The 18,754-nt window shown below is 34.8% G+C and overlaps 1 protein-coding gene across 3 annotated transcripts in view; it reads right to left on the bottom strand.

Moving 5' to 3' along the window:
- Nucleotides 1-1,401: 1,401 nt before the first annotated feature.
- The window catches only part of PAK2 (p21 (RAC1) activated kinase 2), an 80,262-nt gene continuing 62,909 nt past the window's right edge, over nucleotides 1,402-18,754 (bottom strand). For all 3 annotated transcript variants that reach the window (XM_060010882.2, XM_060010881.2, XM_060010883.1), the window contains 8 exons: nucleotides 16,149-16,212; nucleotides 14,503-14,551; nucleotides 13,909-14,021; nucleotides 12,478-12,595; nucleotides 10,578-10,677; nucleotides 8,044-8,240; nucleotides 5,720-5,857; nucleotides 1,402-5,267 (listed from right to left, as the gene is read on the bottom strand). In XM_060010882.2, the coding sequence (XP_059866865.1) occupies nucleotides 5,181-5,267; nucleotides 5,720-5,857; nucleotides 8,044-8,240; nucleotides 10,578-10,677; nucleotides 12,478-12,595; nucleotides 13,909-14,021; nucleotides 14,503-14,551; nucleotides 16,149-16,212 (866 nt within the window). In that variant the 3' untranslated portion in view covers nucleotides 1,402-5,180. The remainder of the gene's footprint in view (nucleotides 5,268-5,719; nucleotides 5,858-8,043; nucleotides 8,241-10,577; nucleotides 10,678-12,477; nucleotides 12,596-13,908; nucleotides 14,022-14,502; nucleotides 14,552-16,148; nucleotides 16,213-18,754) is intronic.

The following is an 18,754-nucleotide window of genomic DNA, read 5'->3' as shown; positions in this document are numbered from 1 at the left end:
TAAGTTTCCAGAAAAAGAAAAATACAGAAATGTCAAGAAATACCTGTAGGACTTCGCTGGTGGCGCAGTGGTTAAGAATCCGCCTGCCAATGCAGGGGACACAGGTTTGAGCCCCGGTCCGGGAAGATCCCACATGCTGTGTGTGCCACAACTACTGAGCCTGTGTGCTGCAACTACTGAAGCCTGCACGCCTAGAGCCCGTGCTCCGCAACAAGAGAAGCCACCGCAATGAGAAGCCCACGTACTGCAACAAAGAGTAGCCCCCACTCGCCGCAACTAGAGAAAGCCCGTGTTGCAACAACTAAGACCAAACACAGCCAAAATAAATAAAATTAATTAAAAATAAAAAAAGTAAAAAAAAAAAAAAGAAATACCTGTATAAGTATATAATATAGAAATCTGAAAACTAATGCATGCTAAAACCAGCTCAAAGTTAAAAGCAGATGCCTCTGTGGAGGACTCTGCAGTGAGAAAGTCTGCAGCTGGGGACTGGCACTATTTATAATGACTCCTTTAAGATTATCTGACTTTTTAATCTGTGCATATTATTTTATTAAAAACCTAAAATAAAGGTCAAAAAAGACCTTTCCCTTCATTGTTCTACTCTTCCTCCTCTTCAAAAGATAAAAACTTGTTAAATGATTTGAATAAAAAATAATTCCCTAATTTAAAAAAAGTCACAAATGTCAAAGTAGTAGTAAAGCATGTGTTAAGCTCCTACAAATAGTGCTTTTCAATAAAATCAATCATCTAGGCATTTTTGAACTTTTCTTAGGCAAATGTTTTGGGCATTTGCTATAGTTTAAGAAATACAAATGTCAGAATAGCAAAAAGCAGTTTTATAGTGTAACAAATATATTTTATGCAGTCATTGCCTACACTCCCCACTCCAGGCTAAAAAATGTATAATTTTGTTTTTTCATAGTGAACTCTCTATAATGCACCCGTTCTCCATGTCAGCATATCCAACATTCAAATTAAATGCGTATAATGAAGTGAAGCCTTAATGTATGGCACTTTTAAAGATTTCTTGGTGCATTTAACACAAAAAATTCTAGTAAGATTCTTATTACTTCACCTAGGTAAGCATTAGAATTTCAGGCCAAATTATTGAAGGTATTTCAACAGATCAGAAGTGCTTCCCTGGGTCTGATAGCCAGAACATTTTGAACAAATTTATTCTGAAACTGATTTAGAAGAGCGAAGGCTCACGCTTATTACTCATTAATTTTTGAAAACCTTTCTAATTTGGAGCTCTGTAATACATTCATGGTGCCATGACATGTTTAAAAAATATTCATCCTTAAAAATACTAGAACATTCTTTGAAAACCTATTACACTTATTCTTTTAAGCTATTCTGATCTAAAGAAAGAATTAAAGTTTAGGAAAAGGGAAAATGAACATTTAAAAAAGTTTATTTCTAGCCCTGAAAGAACAAAATTATTGAACAAGGTCATCAAATACAGCAGTTAATGTCAATGTAACAATTAAATAATTGAATGGGATTAAATTAAAAATAAAAGTCAATATAAAATTTGAAGACAAAACAGAAAAGACAAGTTACTTTCACTTAGTTCCATTTCTATCTAACAAAAACAAAAAAAAACCAAAACAAACAAACAAAAAACACACAAGACATTCCTACCAAAGATGTTTGACAGAATTATCATACATTTCTTTCTCTCTCATTTGGCAACATTCTAGAATGGTGAATGAGAAAGACTTCAGTTCTCTCAAGGCCAGGCCAGTGCTTGGTTCTCCTTTGTAATTCCCACAATATCTACCACAGTGTCTTTGTCAAAGTGGTCAATAAATGTGTTAGTGAGAAATAAAATCTGTGTGTGTGTGTGTGTGTGTGTATTTTTTCCCCTTCTTACACATACTCATACACACACTGTGGAAAAACTGATTTTAGTTGTTTATTGTGGGAGCAGTTGAGACAAGGAAGACAATCTGCTTTTTATATTACTATAATTTCACTAAAAAAAACCCCAAAAGAATCTTAATCTGGATTTTAGCTATATTCCATAATGATTTTTTGACATTTCACTGGATATGGATCTCAGTATATTTTAAAACTTTTAGATTAAAAAACTGATGCAAATTTAAGCACCCATTTTTTTTTTTTTTCTAACTATAGCTACTGCCTGATCAGATCTAAAATTATTCTGGCTAGAATACAGTATACATAAACAAACATGTATTTATGTGAGCCCTACAAAGAAATCCTCATAGGTAGTTTTAAATTGCTTATTAAAGGCACAGGTCATTTAGGACTGGTGGTAACTAGATACACTTTAAGCAGCTTAATATTTATATGTTGAGGAGAAGAGAATTTGTACTGTGTGCCAGGCACTCAACACATGAAAACAGAGTTGTGTTAGCCTTAGTTTCTTATGCTAGCACAATCACTCTACTTGTTTACTATTCTATGTAGGATGAAATATTCAATATTTTCATGGTTTCTCAGTTTTAACTGTCCCTTTCAAAGCAGCAAAAGGAACAAGAGGAGAAGGAAACTTTTAGACTGCCAGAGAGTCTGAAATATAATAAATACTACAGTAATATTGTCTTAATAACAAAAGAGGACTACTAAGGTAATTTTTAGATTTAAATGTGAATTTTCATTCTAAAGTAATGACAAAAAGGTAAATACAAAAGGCAGTTATTAAAAAAAAACCATGAATCTTGATTCAGATATAATTTTTCTTGCAATAACATGTGAACATTTTAATTTAAAATTAATAAATCACAATTCTGTATTGCTTTTAAGATTAAGATTATTCAAAAATTGACACATTTCAGAATTAACCAAAGTACATTTCTATTACCAGTTAGTTTATCCAAGTAAGTAAAGAATAAACCACAGCGTAGCTCCCTTAACCTAGGAGTCAGGTTTTAATGACAAAGTCCGTTGCCAGCAATGGACATGCAGGTAACCATCAAGGAAGTTGTAAATACAAACCCCAAACTGCTTCTATAAACTGAAAAGACCTTTGTTGAGTCACAGGCATAAAAATGGGGCATTGGCACTGCATTCAGTGAATATGGCCTTTATGACTTACGCATGGAAGTGCCTTCTAGAGTGGTCATGAGGATCACAGTCTTACACCATCTAGTTGGTTTTCTATTTCATTGGTAGCATCTTCTTTATCATAATCCATCCAGACAACTGTTTACAAAGAATGTTCAAATCTGGAACTCAACAGACGCTGTAGCTTTCCACCAGAAATAAACCAGCTTATTTCTGTAAAGTAATTTAGTAATAGCTGTAGAAGGCCAATATAATCCAGAGAAAAAGGAAATCAAGAATCAAATTGAAAACAGAGACTATTAAGTGCTCTAGATACAAGTTTCACTAATTATCTTACTTATTTTTGTGAAAACCTTCCTGTATTACCAATTTAAAAAAAAAAAACCCCACCAGCCATTTCTATCCTTATACCTGTATCTTAACAGAGATATGATGGGAATGATAGGAAATAAAACTCATATTAAGTTCTCCTAATGTACTCCAAAACATCAAAATTATTTTTATTCATGATTTGTACTATTGCAGGATGGCAAGTAGGTGTGAAGTCAATTAGGAGCGAATGGTGGGAACAAAAAGCCAGAACCAAAGCACGTATTTTTCTCTTTCATGTGGCTCTTGGCATGTCAGAAGGGACAATACTGCCTCCAAAAGCCAAACAATTAAAATGATGAGAGAAGAAGAAGGGAGGAGGGGAAGGGAGAAGAGAGGGCACTCTAATAATTAATGTTACAGGTCACAGACCTTTTTTAAATCTTTAAAATAAAAAATGTATTGCTATCAACAAGCACATTTCATTACTCTTTCTTTCTCCAGTTTTTTACATGAATATTATTTACTTATTTGAAAAAAATCTAAAGTAACTCAACATCTCAAATGACCCATGAATTTACCAAGTACTTTGTCACTTAAGTTCTCACAGACAGTAAAAATGTTGGTAATGGGCTGGGAACAATGTTTATAACAAATCTCTACAGTTTACTGGTCAGAAGCTGCATCTCTAAGTAACTGACATTTCTCTTTCATGAATATAATCTTATCTATTTTAGAGCTCACCAAGGTTCAAGCCTCTCACTTTGTCTCTGCTAGCTCCAAATACTTTTTACCTTTAAATGGAAAAAAAAAGGTTAACTTTTAAATTCTGAAAATTCAATGGTTATTATATTATTTACCATGGGAAGGGGGGGAGGAGTAGGGTGAGAAAGGGTTAATTAAAAAACGAACTAGCTAAAATTACAACATATACAGAAACTTATTTCCAAAATGAAGGGAAAAAAAGAGGGAAGGGGAAACTAGCGGCACAAACCAAAGTCCTGAAGCCAAATCTGAAGAGGACATAGAAAGAAAAACAAAGTGTAAGAAAGTAGAGTCAATGGGATTCTTTTTCTGTTTCAATGATTTAGTTATAAATATAGATTATTAGTCTTCTCTCTATACATGTTAACAAATGCCAAACAACTCACTATTATGAAACTTTTAAAACTGATTCTTTCACATTTGTTTAAAAAGGTAAAAATCACATTCTTTTCTTCCCTTCCTTCAGTTCAAACTCTGAACTGAAATATTACATGTAACAATAGCTGGTTCTAACTTCTATACAAAGTTAAACGATATTGAACTCCTTTGCCAATATAAGGAGCTACATAATTTCTATCACACTTGCCTCCAATTTAGGCATAAGAAACATTTCTCAAAGCAACTCAAAAGGAGCAAGTCAAGGAAAAGAAAGTTATGGAGAGAAAAGAAGACTAGCAGATAAAACACATACTCTGAAAAACCCAAATCTGCCATTCAAGTACTGAAAATACCTCAAAAGGGACAATGAATGGGATCTATTATAATGAAGTCAGCAAAATAAAATGCAAATCTCAAGCATGATAAATGGCCCTGATGGGCTTTCTGCTGAAAGATGTAAGGCTAGTGATTCAGTCCACAATTCCTTTTGGACCCTAAAGAAGGGATTCAATAAGAAAGTTGTCATTCAGTTCTGCAATTTTTTCTTGGTTGTCTTCAGGAAATAGTAGCTTGTTTTTTTCCTCCTTGTTATGTAGACCATTTCTTTAAACCCCAAAAGAATAATAATTTTCATATATTAAAAGACTTCTTTTAGAAAATGGAGAAAAGAATATGAGGCCACGGCAATGATGTTAACGGTTACTCTTCATTGCTTCTTTAGCTGCCATGATCAGTGGTGTCAAGCTGGATAATGGTTTGGCCAGTTTCAGGAAGGGATGCTGTCAGAAAGAGTGGGGGAAAATAAATGTAAATGTCACCAGTTTAGAAGCCAAATATTTCAATTAAGCCCCTAAGACTACTTTATGGATCATAATTTATTTAACAAACATATTTCAGTACTTCTATAAAATCAACATAATCACTACATCACTTTTATGGTTGAAAGTGTAGTCTTTTTAGTTTTTCTCATATTATAAAATCTCAGTTAAATGACCCAGATACCCATGCCTGCAATGAACTGGTGTGAGAACTGGTAATATGAAAAACTTATACATTTATCCCAGTATTATGGGTATTTTATTCTCAGCAGATAAAATCCTGAACTGCAGCAGCTGCCATGCTGCTGGTAATGAATGAATAGTGAAATGTAATTATGAACTCTATGTAAACTTTCTGCCGGTTACTCAAAAAAGTCAACTTTTTCCCAAAATAGAATTATTTCCAAATTCACCTGTAACAGTTCTCTGGCTGAACCCCTTTTCTCCACATCCATCTCCAAACATCGATTTAAGAAATCCCGAAATATGGGGGAAAGTTTCTCTGGGTTTTGAAGTTCTGGAGTTCCATTAGTCGCTATCAGGTACAAGGCCTAAGAATAGAAGAACAACTCTGACATACTTAAGATAGCTCAACAAAGTTAGAGAGTACTTTAAACTTTACGGATCTCTTACGTATTTAAAGACAATTGTCATACACACTAAAGTGTGGTTATTATTTCTACCCATTTCGATTAGATATTTTTCACTTTATTTTTAGATGTTACATTTCCCTGACTTCTTTTTCAAAATTATCTTCACCTTTTTCTTTTTTTGGATTATAAATACATACTGATAAATAAAACTACCACTATAATAAAATGGTATAAAGAAAAATGACCACAATCCCACCATCCACATATAGTATCCCATTTATCTTTCTTAAGATTTTTTTTTCCAAGTCATACCACATTTCAAAACAATGGGATTTGTTGAAACTGCTTTAAGAAATTTTAAATTAGCTATATCTATATAGCTATAGATGAACAGGTGGAACACATAGGATTTTTAAGGCAATGAAGATACTCTTTAAGATACTTTTATAATGGACACGTTATTCAGTATACATTTGTCCAAACCCACGACATATGACATCAAGAGTGAACCCTAATGTAAACTATAGACTCTGGATGATACTGATGTGTCAGTGTAGGTTCAATGATGGTAAGAAATGTACCCTCTGTGAGGGATGGTGATAATGGGGGAGGTTATGCATGTGTAGGGGGAGAGGGCATATGGGAAATCTCTGTACTTTTCTCTCAATATTGCTGTGAACATGAAACTGCTCTAAAAAAACAAAGTCTTAAAAAAAAAAAAAAGAAACAAAACTAGCTATATCCCACCCTCATCATCACTATCAATAATAACAGATTAGATCTACAAAATTATTTTAATGGCTGAATTGAATAGTGTCTTATTATATGGGTGCTTCATAATTTAGTCAATCCCCTTTGGAAAATCCTTGTATTCTTTATGTAATTCTCTGACTATTTTCTTTGAATTCCTAGAAATGGAATTAAAAAAAAAAAAACGCTCAATAGACTTTTTAAAAGAAGTTTTATATGTACAGAAAATTGAGCAGATAGTACACAGCTCCCATATACCACCCCTACACACACACACACACACACACACACACAGAATTCCCCCATTATTAAAATCGTACATTAGTACGGTACACTTTGTTACAAGTGATGAACCAATACTGACACACTTTCACTAAACAGAAGTCTGTAGTTTACACTGGGGTTCACTCTTTGTATTGCACAGTTCTATGGGTTTTGACACACGTACATTGTCATGCAACTACCATTATAGTATCACACAGAATACTTTCACTGCCCTAAAAATTCCCTGTGTTCCACCTATTGGTTATTATGCATAATGCTGCCATGAACATTTGTGTACAAGTTCTTGGGTGGATGAATGCTTTTAATTCTCTTTGTTATTTACCTAGCAGTGGAACTGCCAAGTCACATGGTAACTCAAAGTTAATTTTTACAGGAACTGTCAAACTGTCTTCCAAAGTGCTGTACCATTTTACATTTCCACTAGCAGTGTATGAGGGTTCCAATTTCTTCACATTCTCACCAACACTTATCATTGTCTGCCTTTTCGATTACAGTCATTCTAGTAAGGGTGAAGTGATCTTGTTGAGGCTTTGATTTGCATTTCCTTATTAACTACTGATATTGAGTCATACATGATAATTTAAAAGAAGTAAAAGATAAAAGAGAAAGAAAGAAAGATGGAACTCTCCACCTCAGCTGCTGGAATATGTATATAACTGTTTAAAATCTACTGACTTCATCTGTTTCTCAGAACCCTCACTCTTTTGTTTGAATATGGGCTTTAACATTGCCATCTACACAGGCTTCTCATAGATGTGATCCTGCTTTCCTCTTTGTACCTGGGGGTACAGAGGCCAAGGTTCAAAGTCAACAACCTGAAGGATATATCTAGAGCCCCTTAATTCTGCAGAAAAGTGACCAAATTCTTACTTATGTGCAAATTTAGAAACCACACAGCTTACCAAAAATTTACAAACTCTTTACCTAACACATTCAACTCAATAAGCCAGAAGCAAATCATTTTTAGACGTAGAGTGAGGGCAGAGACTAGGTTTTATCAACTTCGTATCCTAAATTCTTGGCCAGTGCCTGGCAAAAGCAAGGTCTAAATAAATGATTTAAAGAAAATTATTTTTCTTAAAATAAGGCTGATGCTTAATTGGTCTTACCCTCAAAGGATTTTCATTGAGATATGGAGGCTCTCCTTCTACCATCTCAATAGCCATAATACCCAGAGACCAGATGTCAACCTTAGGGCCATAAGCTTTCCGTGTAACCACCTCTGGTGCCATCCAGTATGGCGTTCCAACCATAGTACTTCGCTTGCTCTGCTCAGGGGTGATCTGGGCACAGAAACCAAAGTCAGCTATAAAACAAAACAAAACACCTTGAGTTAATGGTGTCCGTGGGTTGTTTAAGAGTTTACTTAATATGATTTAACTAACTACATTTGAGTATTCAGCCTCTTAATTTTTAAGAAAGTATTAATAAAGAAAACCAGAATGGGCTTACAAATATTTTGATGATGTTATATACTCTCACTTTTTAACTTTTACTTCCCACAAGTAGAGGGTAAATTATCAGGAAGCCTTTTTTTTTTTTTGGCGGTACGTGGGCCTCTCACTGTTGTGGCCTCTCCCGTTGCGGAGCACAGGCTCCGGACGTGCAGGCTCAGCCGCCATGGCTCACGGGCCTAGCCGCTCCGCGGCATGTGGGATCCTCCCGGACCGGGGCACGAACCCGTGTCCCCTGCATCGGCGGGCGGACTCTCAACCACTGCGCCACCAGGGAAGCCCTATCAGGAAGCCTTTTATTCTAAATAATTCTATCCTAAAAATTTTAATAAAGTTGAAAAAGGTCTAAAAGAAAAAGTCACCAAAGCTGGACACCAAAACTATGTCCACTGTGAATCAGGCAAAGGTCAGGAAGTGGAAATTACTTTTGAAGAAAATAAACAGAAGCTAGAATTAATAATAATAAGCATCCAACTCAGCAGAGAACCTAGGAAAAGAACATGTTTAACTGCAACTGTACCTACAAGGTCTTCACCAGCATTACTCTATTCCAAGCACCTCATTTTATAACTGAAGAGCAGAATGCCTAATTTAGTACCCAGTATTAATTTAGTGGAAAAGTCAAGATGAGAATCCAGAATTTTTTCCTTCCTTCTACTGTTAAACCCATTCTACTCCATATGTAAACACTGTTAACATTTAGGTTTGTAAGCTTTAGACTCTTCGTTATGCATTTCCAAATGTACAAATAATACCCGTGAACTGACTGATTTATTTTACCTAGTTAGGATATTTTGTAAACTGCTTTTTAAAACCTAATTTTTTAGATATCTTTCCATATTAGTACATTAACCCACCTCACTATTTTAACTACACAACTTCACGGAACATAAAAATACCATAATGTATTTAACCATTTCTGTACTACGAGACATTTAAGATATTGTTGGACTTTCTTTACAAGGTTGCAGAGAACATTTTTGTACTTATTGCTGTGCGTATGTTCAGTAATTCTATAGGAGAGAATCCTAAAAGAGCAATTGTTAGGTCAAATCATAACATTTACAGCTAAAATGAGTGCTTATAACTGTTCCAAGTATAATACCTCATAAGAATTAACATACCTCAGGATAATTTTATGAGACAAGCATATTTACTACTGTTATGATTTCCATTTTACAAATGGAGAAACTGAGGCATACATATTTTTAGATAACTTATCCAAGATCATTCATCTAGTAAGTGGTAGAGCCATGGTAACATATTAACCAAAAAAGTCAAATTTAGTTACCTGTGTATCCACCAAAAGTGTATGAGAATGTCAATTTCTAGTTTTCCCACTAAAATTACAATTATTAACTATATATTCTGACTATCTGACAGAACCTGGGTCCCCTTTTCTTGTGGTTGAATAACCTTTGGAGTATCTATCTTAAAAAAAGAGATGTTGAAAAAGGAGCCAAACTCTCTAGGCATACAGAAGAAAAAGTTTTTGGTCTCCTGATGTAAGAAATGCCTTGAATTTTGCATAGTTGGAGAAACCTCAGTAGAAGGTCTTCTTGAATCCTCCAGAGGACATGGTTGGAACTGAGATTATAGCCAGCAGAGGAAAGGAGTTTTTGGGTTTTTTTTCCATGACTCTACCATGTCTGATACAGAAGTTAATTAGGGAAAGAGGTTTACACATGGTTTTTTTCAGACCTTGTCATCTCTGACATAACGGTCATACAGTCCTCCCCCAATTAGGCCACCATCTACCAAATCCAGAGAAAGATGAACAGCATAATGACAAAAACCTACCCCAACAGGTAGCAGAGATAAATCCAAGTTTATGTTTGGAAGACAGCACCAACATTATAATAGTCCCAGACACTGTTCCTCAATGCTTTACATTTTTACTACTCAGAAGAATTCTCTGAGATAGGTACTGTTATTTTCCTTATCATACAAATGAGAAAATGGACACAAAAAGAGATTACGTAACTCACCCAAAATTATTCAGCAAGTAGTAGCAGATCCGCTATTTAAACTCAAGCTGTCCAGCTGACAGTCCATATCTTTTTACTACTATTCTCCCCCACTGCATGTATTGTCATAAAAATGTTAATAGCAGAAGAGGGTTTTTACTTAAACAAAAGGCAGAAAATTATAAGTAACATATAAATGTTATTTATTCACTTGTTACTCACTAAGTTTAACAGATCCTTCCATGCCCAAAAGCACATTGTCACTTTTGATGTCTCTGTGGATCACTTGATTAGCATGTAAAAACTCCAATGCCTGTAAACACTGAACAGGAGAAAAACACCTATCAATGAAACAGTCCCTGAAAAGTCTAAGGGAAGTTCACATACACCATTTATGACCTGAGCACCACCTCTAGTAACCAGCAGAAGATACTCTAATAATATTATGAAGAAAAAAATCCTGTCACATGCAGTTGTGAAAATAAGACACCTAAAATAATTAGATCCCCCTCTTCCCACTCTCTGCTCTTATCCAGAGACAATTATTATATAATGTCTTATCTAGGCCTATTTCTGCCACAGATTATTTAATACCATAGAATATCACTTAGTCTTCAATGTTCTCATTTATGAAATGGTGGGTGGGTCTACATGATTTCTAGGCCTGCTCAGGTTTAAGTGCCTAAAGGTATGCAGCACTTGGTAAATATGCACAAGGCTTTTTAGAAATCATTTCAACAGTAAAGGATAAACTTATCATTTCCATTTGAATCTGAAATATGCCAAAGTCTAATCAATGTAAGCCACTGCGGGTCTGGTTCTCTCCAGCTGTTCAATGCTATGTAAAATGTTTTCTTCATTTCTTCTATGGTAGGTTTTACATAAAGCTATACCCACACCCTAGACACCAGTGATGATCCTGGACACCACTTCCGTCTTATGCCATATTTCAGAAAGCACTGAGTCAAAAGAGCAGAAGAACTACTCTTACTTCCTTAAAAACAAGAATGAAATTCAATTTAAAAAATCTGCTTGCTATGTTTTTTTAATGTAAACTGAGTATAAATTGTAACTTGGAAAAAGTTGTTTTTATTTCTTACCCCCACTAAAGTAGAACAACAAATAAAGTCTGTACATCATTAATAACAAAAATCTCACTCAAAATAATCTACTATTCAAAGAAAAAAACCAGATTAACTGTGTATTACTGCAATACATTTACCAAGCATTTAAGCAGATTCCTGGAAAGAACAAATCCCCAGAAAAATACTTGTGTAAACAAATAGAAACAAATGTTATCACAATTAGAGGAACTACTAAAATAATTTTATATTGATTATGAAAAAAATTATTAGAAAAACAAGTTAAGTATAAATAGATAAATCCTTAAGTTTTTATCAGCTTTTAAGTGATCAAACATTCTTTGTTAAGGGATATATTATTGTTTCCCTCCTGAAAGAGTCAAGAGGGCTCCCCTTAGGTGAAGCATAATTACATTAGAATTAAAAGTTTCGAAGAATAGTTTTTAAAAAACACCTAATAAAAGCTGAAAAAGGAAAAACATCACATATACTGTTCTTACATGAACAAAGTTTATAATTTACTTATAATTCACTGTAAAAATGCTGAAAGCCAAATCACAGGAAACATAATAGTCGTAAGAACTTTTACAATTTTGTCCTTTGTGACAATGATTCCTAGGGTACTCGAAGAAAGTACTGTTGCAATTTTAATGACAATAAGCAAATCATTAACCTAAGTCTCATCTGTAGGAAAAGATTACATGGAAGAAAGAAAGGCTCATTTTTGGCTTAGATCTAGGCAATGTGGCAGAATTCTACTAGCCTAAGCAAACAGTATGTCTCAAATTCATTAATGAATATCATCTCATTGGTCACCTTTAAAGAGATCGATAAGGCCACAAGTAAACTTATTAATTAATACTTAGGGTGAAGATGTGTACCACTTTGTCCTTGTTTCCACTGTTGAGCGGTGTATTTTTAATGGCACTCCCTCTCACCCTTCAAAGTATCCTGCTTGGATAATAACTAAAAATTTGCTTCTTTTCACATCCTGTTAACCACATTGTTACTGTAACTTTTCAAAAAGGGAGCAAACTCACCTCTCTGCATACAGCAGCAATCTGTGCTTCATCCATGCAGGTCTCTGTTACAACATCAGTAAGTGATCCCCCAGCGAGGTACTCCATTACCACAAACAATTCGTCTCCCACCAGGTAACTAAAAAAAAGAACATACAAAATACATTCACACTTTCACTTTTTCTAAACACGTGGCACTCTATATTGAAGAATTCAAATGTTAGGAATCCTAATTAAAAAAACTAGAAAGCTGGTAGCTTTGATAGCTGGGAAGAAAACTGAAAAGTTGCTATGGAACAGCACAAAAAAAAAATACCTGAGGGTCATTATGATTTTCCCAAATCACTTTAAAATTTTGCCTGCAATTCTAACTTGAGTGTGTACATAGATTATTCCAATTCAAATAACCTTGTATGGCAGGAATGATTTGTCCTTTTTTACAGACGAAGAGATGGAGGCTTGGAAAGGCTAAGTAACTCATCCAAGGTCACACAGCCAGTAAGTGCCAGAACAAAACCTGAAGCCAAGCACAACTGATTCCAAAGCTTATGACTTATTTTAACCACCATGCTTTACTGACTTGAAATACTATTTTAAAAAGCAGAGAAATGTACCTGGAAAGTTTCTTTCTATGAACATGGCCCCAGAGCTAGCCCTAAAGTCTAAAAATGTGTTTTCTTTTAACCCATTCAAAACAAATTTAAATATGGAAATTAAAAAAAAATCACCTATGATTCCCTATCTCCAATATAATCACTACTATAATTTTCATTTATTTTTCTACAATTCTTCTTTCATTCACATATATGTAACTGCTTTAAAAAAAAAACAGATGTAAGGTAATTCCCTGGCGGTCCACTGGTTAGGACTCTGAGCTCTCACTGCCTAGGGCTCGGGTTCAAGCCCTGGTTGGGGAACTAAAATCCCATATGCCACATGGTGCGGCCAAAAATAAAAAAAATTTAAAAATTAAAAAAATAAAAAATGTAAGATACATAATTTTCTCTTCTACTTTTTGTTCTCCTATTTAACATCAATTCCTAAATTAAGTGAGGTTTTGATAAACATGCTATTTGCCCATGAAAGACAAAATTTGAAATCAAAATTGACTTGAAAGTTTAAAAACTGTGTGGCTGGTCACCTCTGTCAGTCAAGACATGAATCACAGCCAACGTTTCCTTAATGTTTCTGCTTCTGATCATTTGTAATTCATATGAGCACCAGCAGCAATGTCCTTCATTTAACTGCCTTCTCTCACTTGCCAAGTGACAGCTATGTAGAAAAAGGACCTTCTAAACTGTAATATGCTATTTTTACCTCTCCTCCTCCTTCAAGTTTATTTTTCAGTGTTGACACTCAACCTTAGTCTAACTAAACTGGCTAGCCCCCAAAACCATGAGACTTAAAATTTCAACATTTTTCTCCCAATGTTTAAGAAATATTTATATTTACCTGTCTAAGAAGTTAACTATGTTGGGATTCTTTAATTCTTTCATCACCAGAATCTCATTAATGATCAATTCCTTCTTTGGCTGTTTCTGTAAATTAATCTGCTTAATAGCAACCTATGATGGAAACAGGAAAAAAAAAGTCAGAACAAGTTTCCTAATACTCTTAGAAAATTACAAACACAGATCAGTTAATAATCTAATTTACTACATACATACTATACGATGAGATTATAATTTACTCATAGGCAGTACTTTAACTTCCACACTGCCTATGCACAATTCTTTGTAATACACAGAGCTTAAATATTTTTAGATTTCTCTTGAAATCTAAATGCAAGGTCAGCCCAGTGCCAGGAATTAATCCTCTTTTCATCCCAAGCTGGGAAAATAATTTTTAAAATATTTATTTATGAAACCAAACACATAATTACTTCTTTTTTCCCCTCAATAAGGAAAGTGCTATAAAATTACCTAGAGTAATTCTTTCAACATATTCAACTGCAAGAAATTCCTTACTGATTATTCACAGGCAGATCTAGTTTCTTCCCATATTAAAAGCTAATGGTAACACCCAGAAGTATGAAAAAGTAGCTACCTCTTGTCCCAATGCCACATCAGTAGCAGTGAAAACTGTGCCAGAAGCCCTAGGGAAAAGAAGACATAACCAGATTTAAGGTTTCAAAATCATTCTCATTTATAACATCCAAAGATTTTATACACAGAACAACTAAAAAGAGGTTAAAGAACGTTTAAGACTAAACATCTTTAAAAGAAGTAAAAGCAAAAACAAAGGGGGAAAAAATAAGAAAAAGAGGCAATTCTTGCGGCCAAAACTTATGTTAGAAATTTGTCATAAATTTCAGATCTACAAAAATACAGAAAAAAGATAAAGAAAAGAAAGAAAAAAGTCACATATACTCATGGATCCACTGCCCTGTTTAAGAAACAAAGAACTACAAATAAATTTGAAGGTTCTTATGTACCCTTTCCAAAGGCATCCTACCTCCTCCCTAAAGTAATCTATATTGGGTATTTATTCTGTATTTGATGTGCATCATTTACATGTATTTCTCTATACTTTATACTTTCTATAGCGGTCTGCACCGCTATAGAAAATGTTTCACATAATTTTTTTTTTTTTTTGTGGCACGCGGGCCTCTCACCGTTGTGGCCTCTCCCGTTGCGGAGCACAGGCTCTGGACGCGCAGGCTCAGCCACTCCGCAGCATGTGGGATGTTCCCAGACCAGGGCACGAACCCGTGTCCCCTGCATCGGCAAGTGGACTCTCAACCACTGCACCACCAGGGAAGCCCCAATTTTTTAACTTCATATAAATGATTTCATTTTATGTATTTTCCTATAATTTGCTTTTTTAATTCAACACTGGATTGGGGATGGTCATCCATATGGATAGGTGTTATCCTTGTTCAGTTGTAATTATTACATATATTATCCAGTATACTATTTACAATTTATCCATTCTCAGGCAGAAGAATATTAACATGATTTTCAATTTCTTGTTATTAAAACCAGTGCCACAAGTGAATTTGGTTTTTAAAAAGAAATTCATAAGGAAGTTTTCAAAAAGACTCAAGCTCACTTTCTAAACTGACAGAACACTTTCCAGAGATTAATAACATTAAAAATTCAAGATGTTCATTTGCTCCCAAGCAACAGAAAAAAAGATTTCAGTTAGCATAGTTTAAAAATACAAATTATTGGGAATTCCCTGGAGGTGCAGTGGTTAGGACTCCACGTTTCCACTGCAGGAGGCCTGGGTTCAGTCTCTGCTCAGGGAACTAAGATCCCATGAGCCATGTGGCACAGCCAAAAAATAATAATAATAATTTTTTAAAAAATACAAATGATTGAACACAATCAGAAGATCAGTAGAATTAAATATCCATACTTAATGATGTGATTAAAATGCAGGTTTTTAAAACTATAATCCTGTAGTAAATTTTCTTACTGTCTTTTAAATATTTGCCAGGCAATTTTCCCACCCATCTAATTTCTTATCACCAACGCAAAATAACACTTAAGAAGAAACAATGCACAATCACTGCTAAGTAGTACAGTATTTTAATAGCATCTAGAAATAAACGCATTACTTATTTACACAAATCCAAGGATACTACTCATAGAATACCAGAAGTGCTCAATGTCAGCAGGCAAAAGAGATATCATACTGGGCACCCAGGAAATAATGAATATTCTGGTAATACAGTCACAAATACTTACCCTTGCCCAATTTTTTCATATCTTGTGTATTTTTTCTTAGGGTCACCTATGCTTACAATAGTTCCTATTTTAAACAAAAACAACAAAAAGTTGGAAACTCAGTCAAGCATTTAAAAATTGTAAACTAATTCTGATAACATTATTTCTTTTAATAACCTCCACTGATTTTAGAAGTTTTCAAACATAACACTAAGTTTCAAAAATAATGTATGTTTCAAACACTAAAGAAACAATTAACAAAAATAAAAAAAGTATCAGAAGCAAGAAGACACATTATTTCCACTAGGTTAGACCTCCTAACTAATGTCTTGATTATCCCACCTTCTCAAAATGACCACGTTTTAGAATGACCAACAGTACTAGTTTTCTTGAGACTAAGGGGGTTTTAGGATGTGGCATGTTCAGTCTTAAAACTGGTAAATTCCCGGGGAAAGGAAAAGTTGGTCATCCTACTTTTCATACTCCACTGAAATGTACTAAACTAATGATAAGTTATAAAACTACTTACTATGAGAAAAAATATAAATATTTATATATATATAAAATACCCAAATGAAAAACCCTAAATGGCTTTTCTGACTCTTCTCATATATCTTGTATCTTTCAATATATTTAGGAAATCACTTATTACTATAAACATTACTCTAATGTGAACTAATCATACATCTGTTTTAGGAAAGTTCACTATGTCACAACTAAGAAACAGGTTTTATTTTACTTTATTTAACTTTTAATTTTACATTGGAGTATAGCTGATTAACAATGTTGTGATAGTTTCAGGTGCACAGCGAAGGGACTCAGCCATACATATACATGTACCCATTCTCCTCCCCCAAACTCCCCTTCCATCCAGGCTGCCACGTAACATTGGGCAGAGTTCCCTGTGCTATACAGTAGGTCTTTGTTGGTTATAGTTTTTTTTTTTTTTAATTAAAAAAAATTTTTTTAATTTTTGGTTGTGTTGGGTCTTCGTTGCTACACGAGGGCTTTCTCTAGTTGCGGTGAGCGGGGGCTACTCTTTGTTGCGGTGCACAGACTTCTCATTGCTGTGGCTTCTCTTGTTGTGGAGCACGGGCTCTAGGAGTGCAGGCTTCAGTAGTTGTGGCACGCAGGCTCAGTAGTTGTGGCACATGGGCTTAGTTGTTCCGTGGCATGTGGGATCTTCCTGGACAACTGATCGAATCCATGTCCCCTGAATTGGCAGGTGGATTCTAAACCACTGTACTACCAGGGAAGTCCCTGGTTATCCATTTTAAATATAGCAGTGTCTACATGACAATTCCAAACTCCCTAACTATCCCTTCCCCCATTCTTCCCCCCTGGTAACCGTAAGTTCATTCTCTAAGTCTGTGAGTCTGTTTCTGTTTTGTAAATAAGTTCATTTGTATCATTTCTTTTTAGATTGCCCACATAAAGGATATCATACGATATTTCTCTTTCTCTGACTTACTTCACTCAATATAACAATCTCTAGGTCCATCCGTGGTGCTGCAAATGGCATTATTTCATTCTTTTTAATGGCTGGGTAATATTCCATTGTATGTACATACCACATCTTCTTTATCCATTCCTCTGTCGATGGACATTTAGGTTGCTTCCATGTCTTAGCTATCATAAACAGTGTTCCAATGAACACTGGGGTGAATGCACCCTTTCGGACCATGTTTTTCTCCAGGTATATGCCCAGGAGTGGGACTGTAGTGTCATGCGGTAGCTCTACTTCCAGGTTTTTAAGGAACTTCTATACTGTTCTCCATAGTGTTGTTCCAATTCACATTCTCACCAACAGTGTAGGAGGGTTCCCATCTCTCCGCACCCTCTCCAGCATTTATTGTTTGTGGATTTTTTGATGAAAGCCATTTTTGACTGGTGTGAGGTGATATCTCATTGTAGTTTTGACTTGTATTTCTCTAATAATTAGTGATGTTGAACATCTTTTCATGTGTCTCTCGGCCACCTGTGTCTTCTTGGAGAAATACCTATTTAGGTCTTCTACCCATTTTTTGATTGGGTTGTTTGTTCTGATATTAAGCCTCACGAACTGTTTGTAAATTTTGGAGACTAATCCCTTGTTAGTCACATCATTTGCAAATATTTTCTCCCAATCTGTGGGTTGTCTTTTCGTTTTGTTTATGGTTTCCTTTGCTGGGCAAAAGCTTTTGAGTTTAATTAGGTCCCGTTTGTTTATTTTTGTTTTTATTTCCATTATTCTGGGAGACAGATCGAAAAAGATATTGTTGCAATTTATGTCAGAGAGTGTTCTGCTTATGTTTTCCTCTAGGAATTTTAGAGTGTCCAGTCTCACATTTAGGTCTTTAATCCATTTTTGAGCTTATTTTTGTATATGGTGCTAAAGAATGATCTAATTTCATTTTTTTACATGTAGCTGTCCAGTTTTCCTGCAACCATTTAAGAGACTGTCTTTCCACCATTGTGTAGTCTTGCCTCCTTTGTTGTAGATTAATTGATCACAGGTGCATGGGTTTATTTCTGGGCTTTCTATCCTGTTCCACTGATCTATATTTCTATTTGTGTGCCAGTACCATACTGTTTTGATGACTGTAGCTTTGTAGTATAGTCTGAAGTCAGGGAGCCTGATTCCTCCA

Source organism: Delphinus delphis, chromosome 4 (genome assembly GCF_949987515.2).
Source record: "Delphinus delphis chromosome 4, mDelDel1.2, whole genome shotgun sequence".
Lineage (NCBI taxonomy): Eukaryota > Metazoa > Chordata > Mammalia > Artiodactyla > Delphinidae > Delphinus > Delphinus delphis.
Note: the sequence above shows the minus strand (reverse complement) of the source record. Positions and strands in the feature narration are given on the sequence as shown.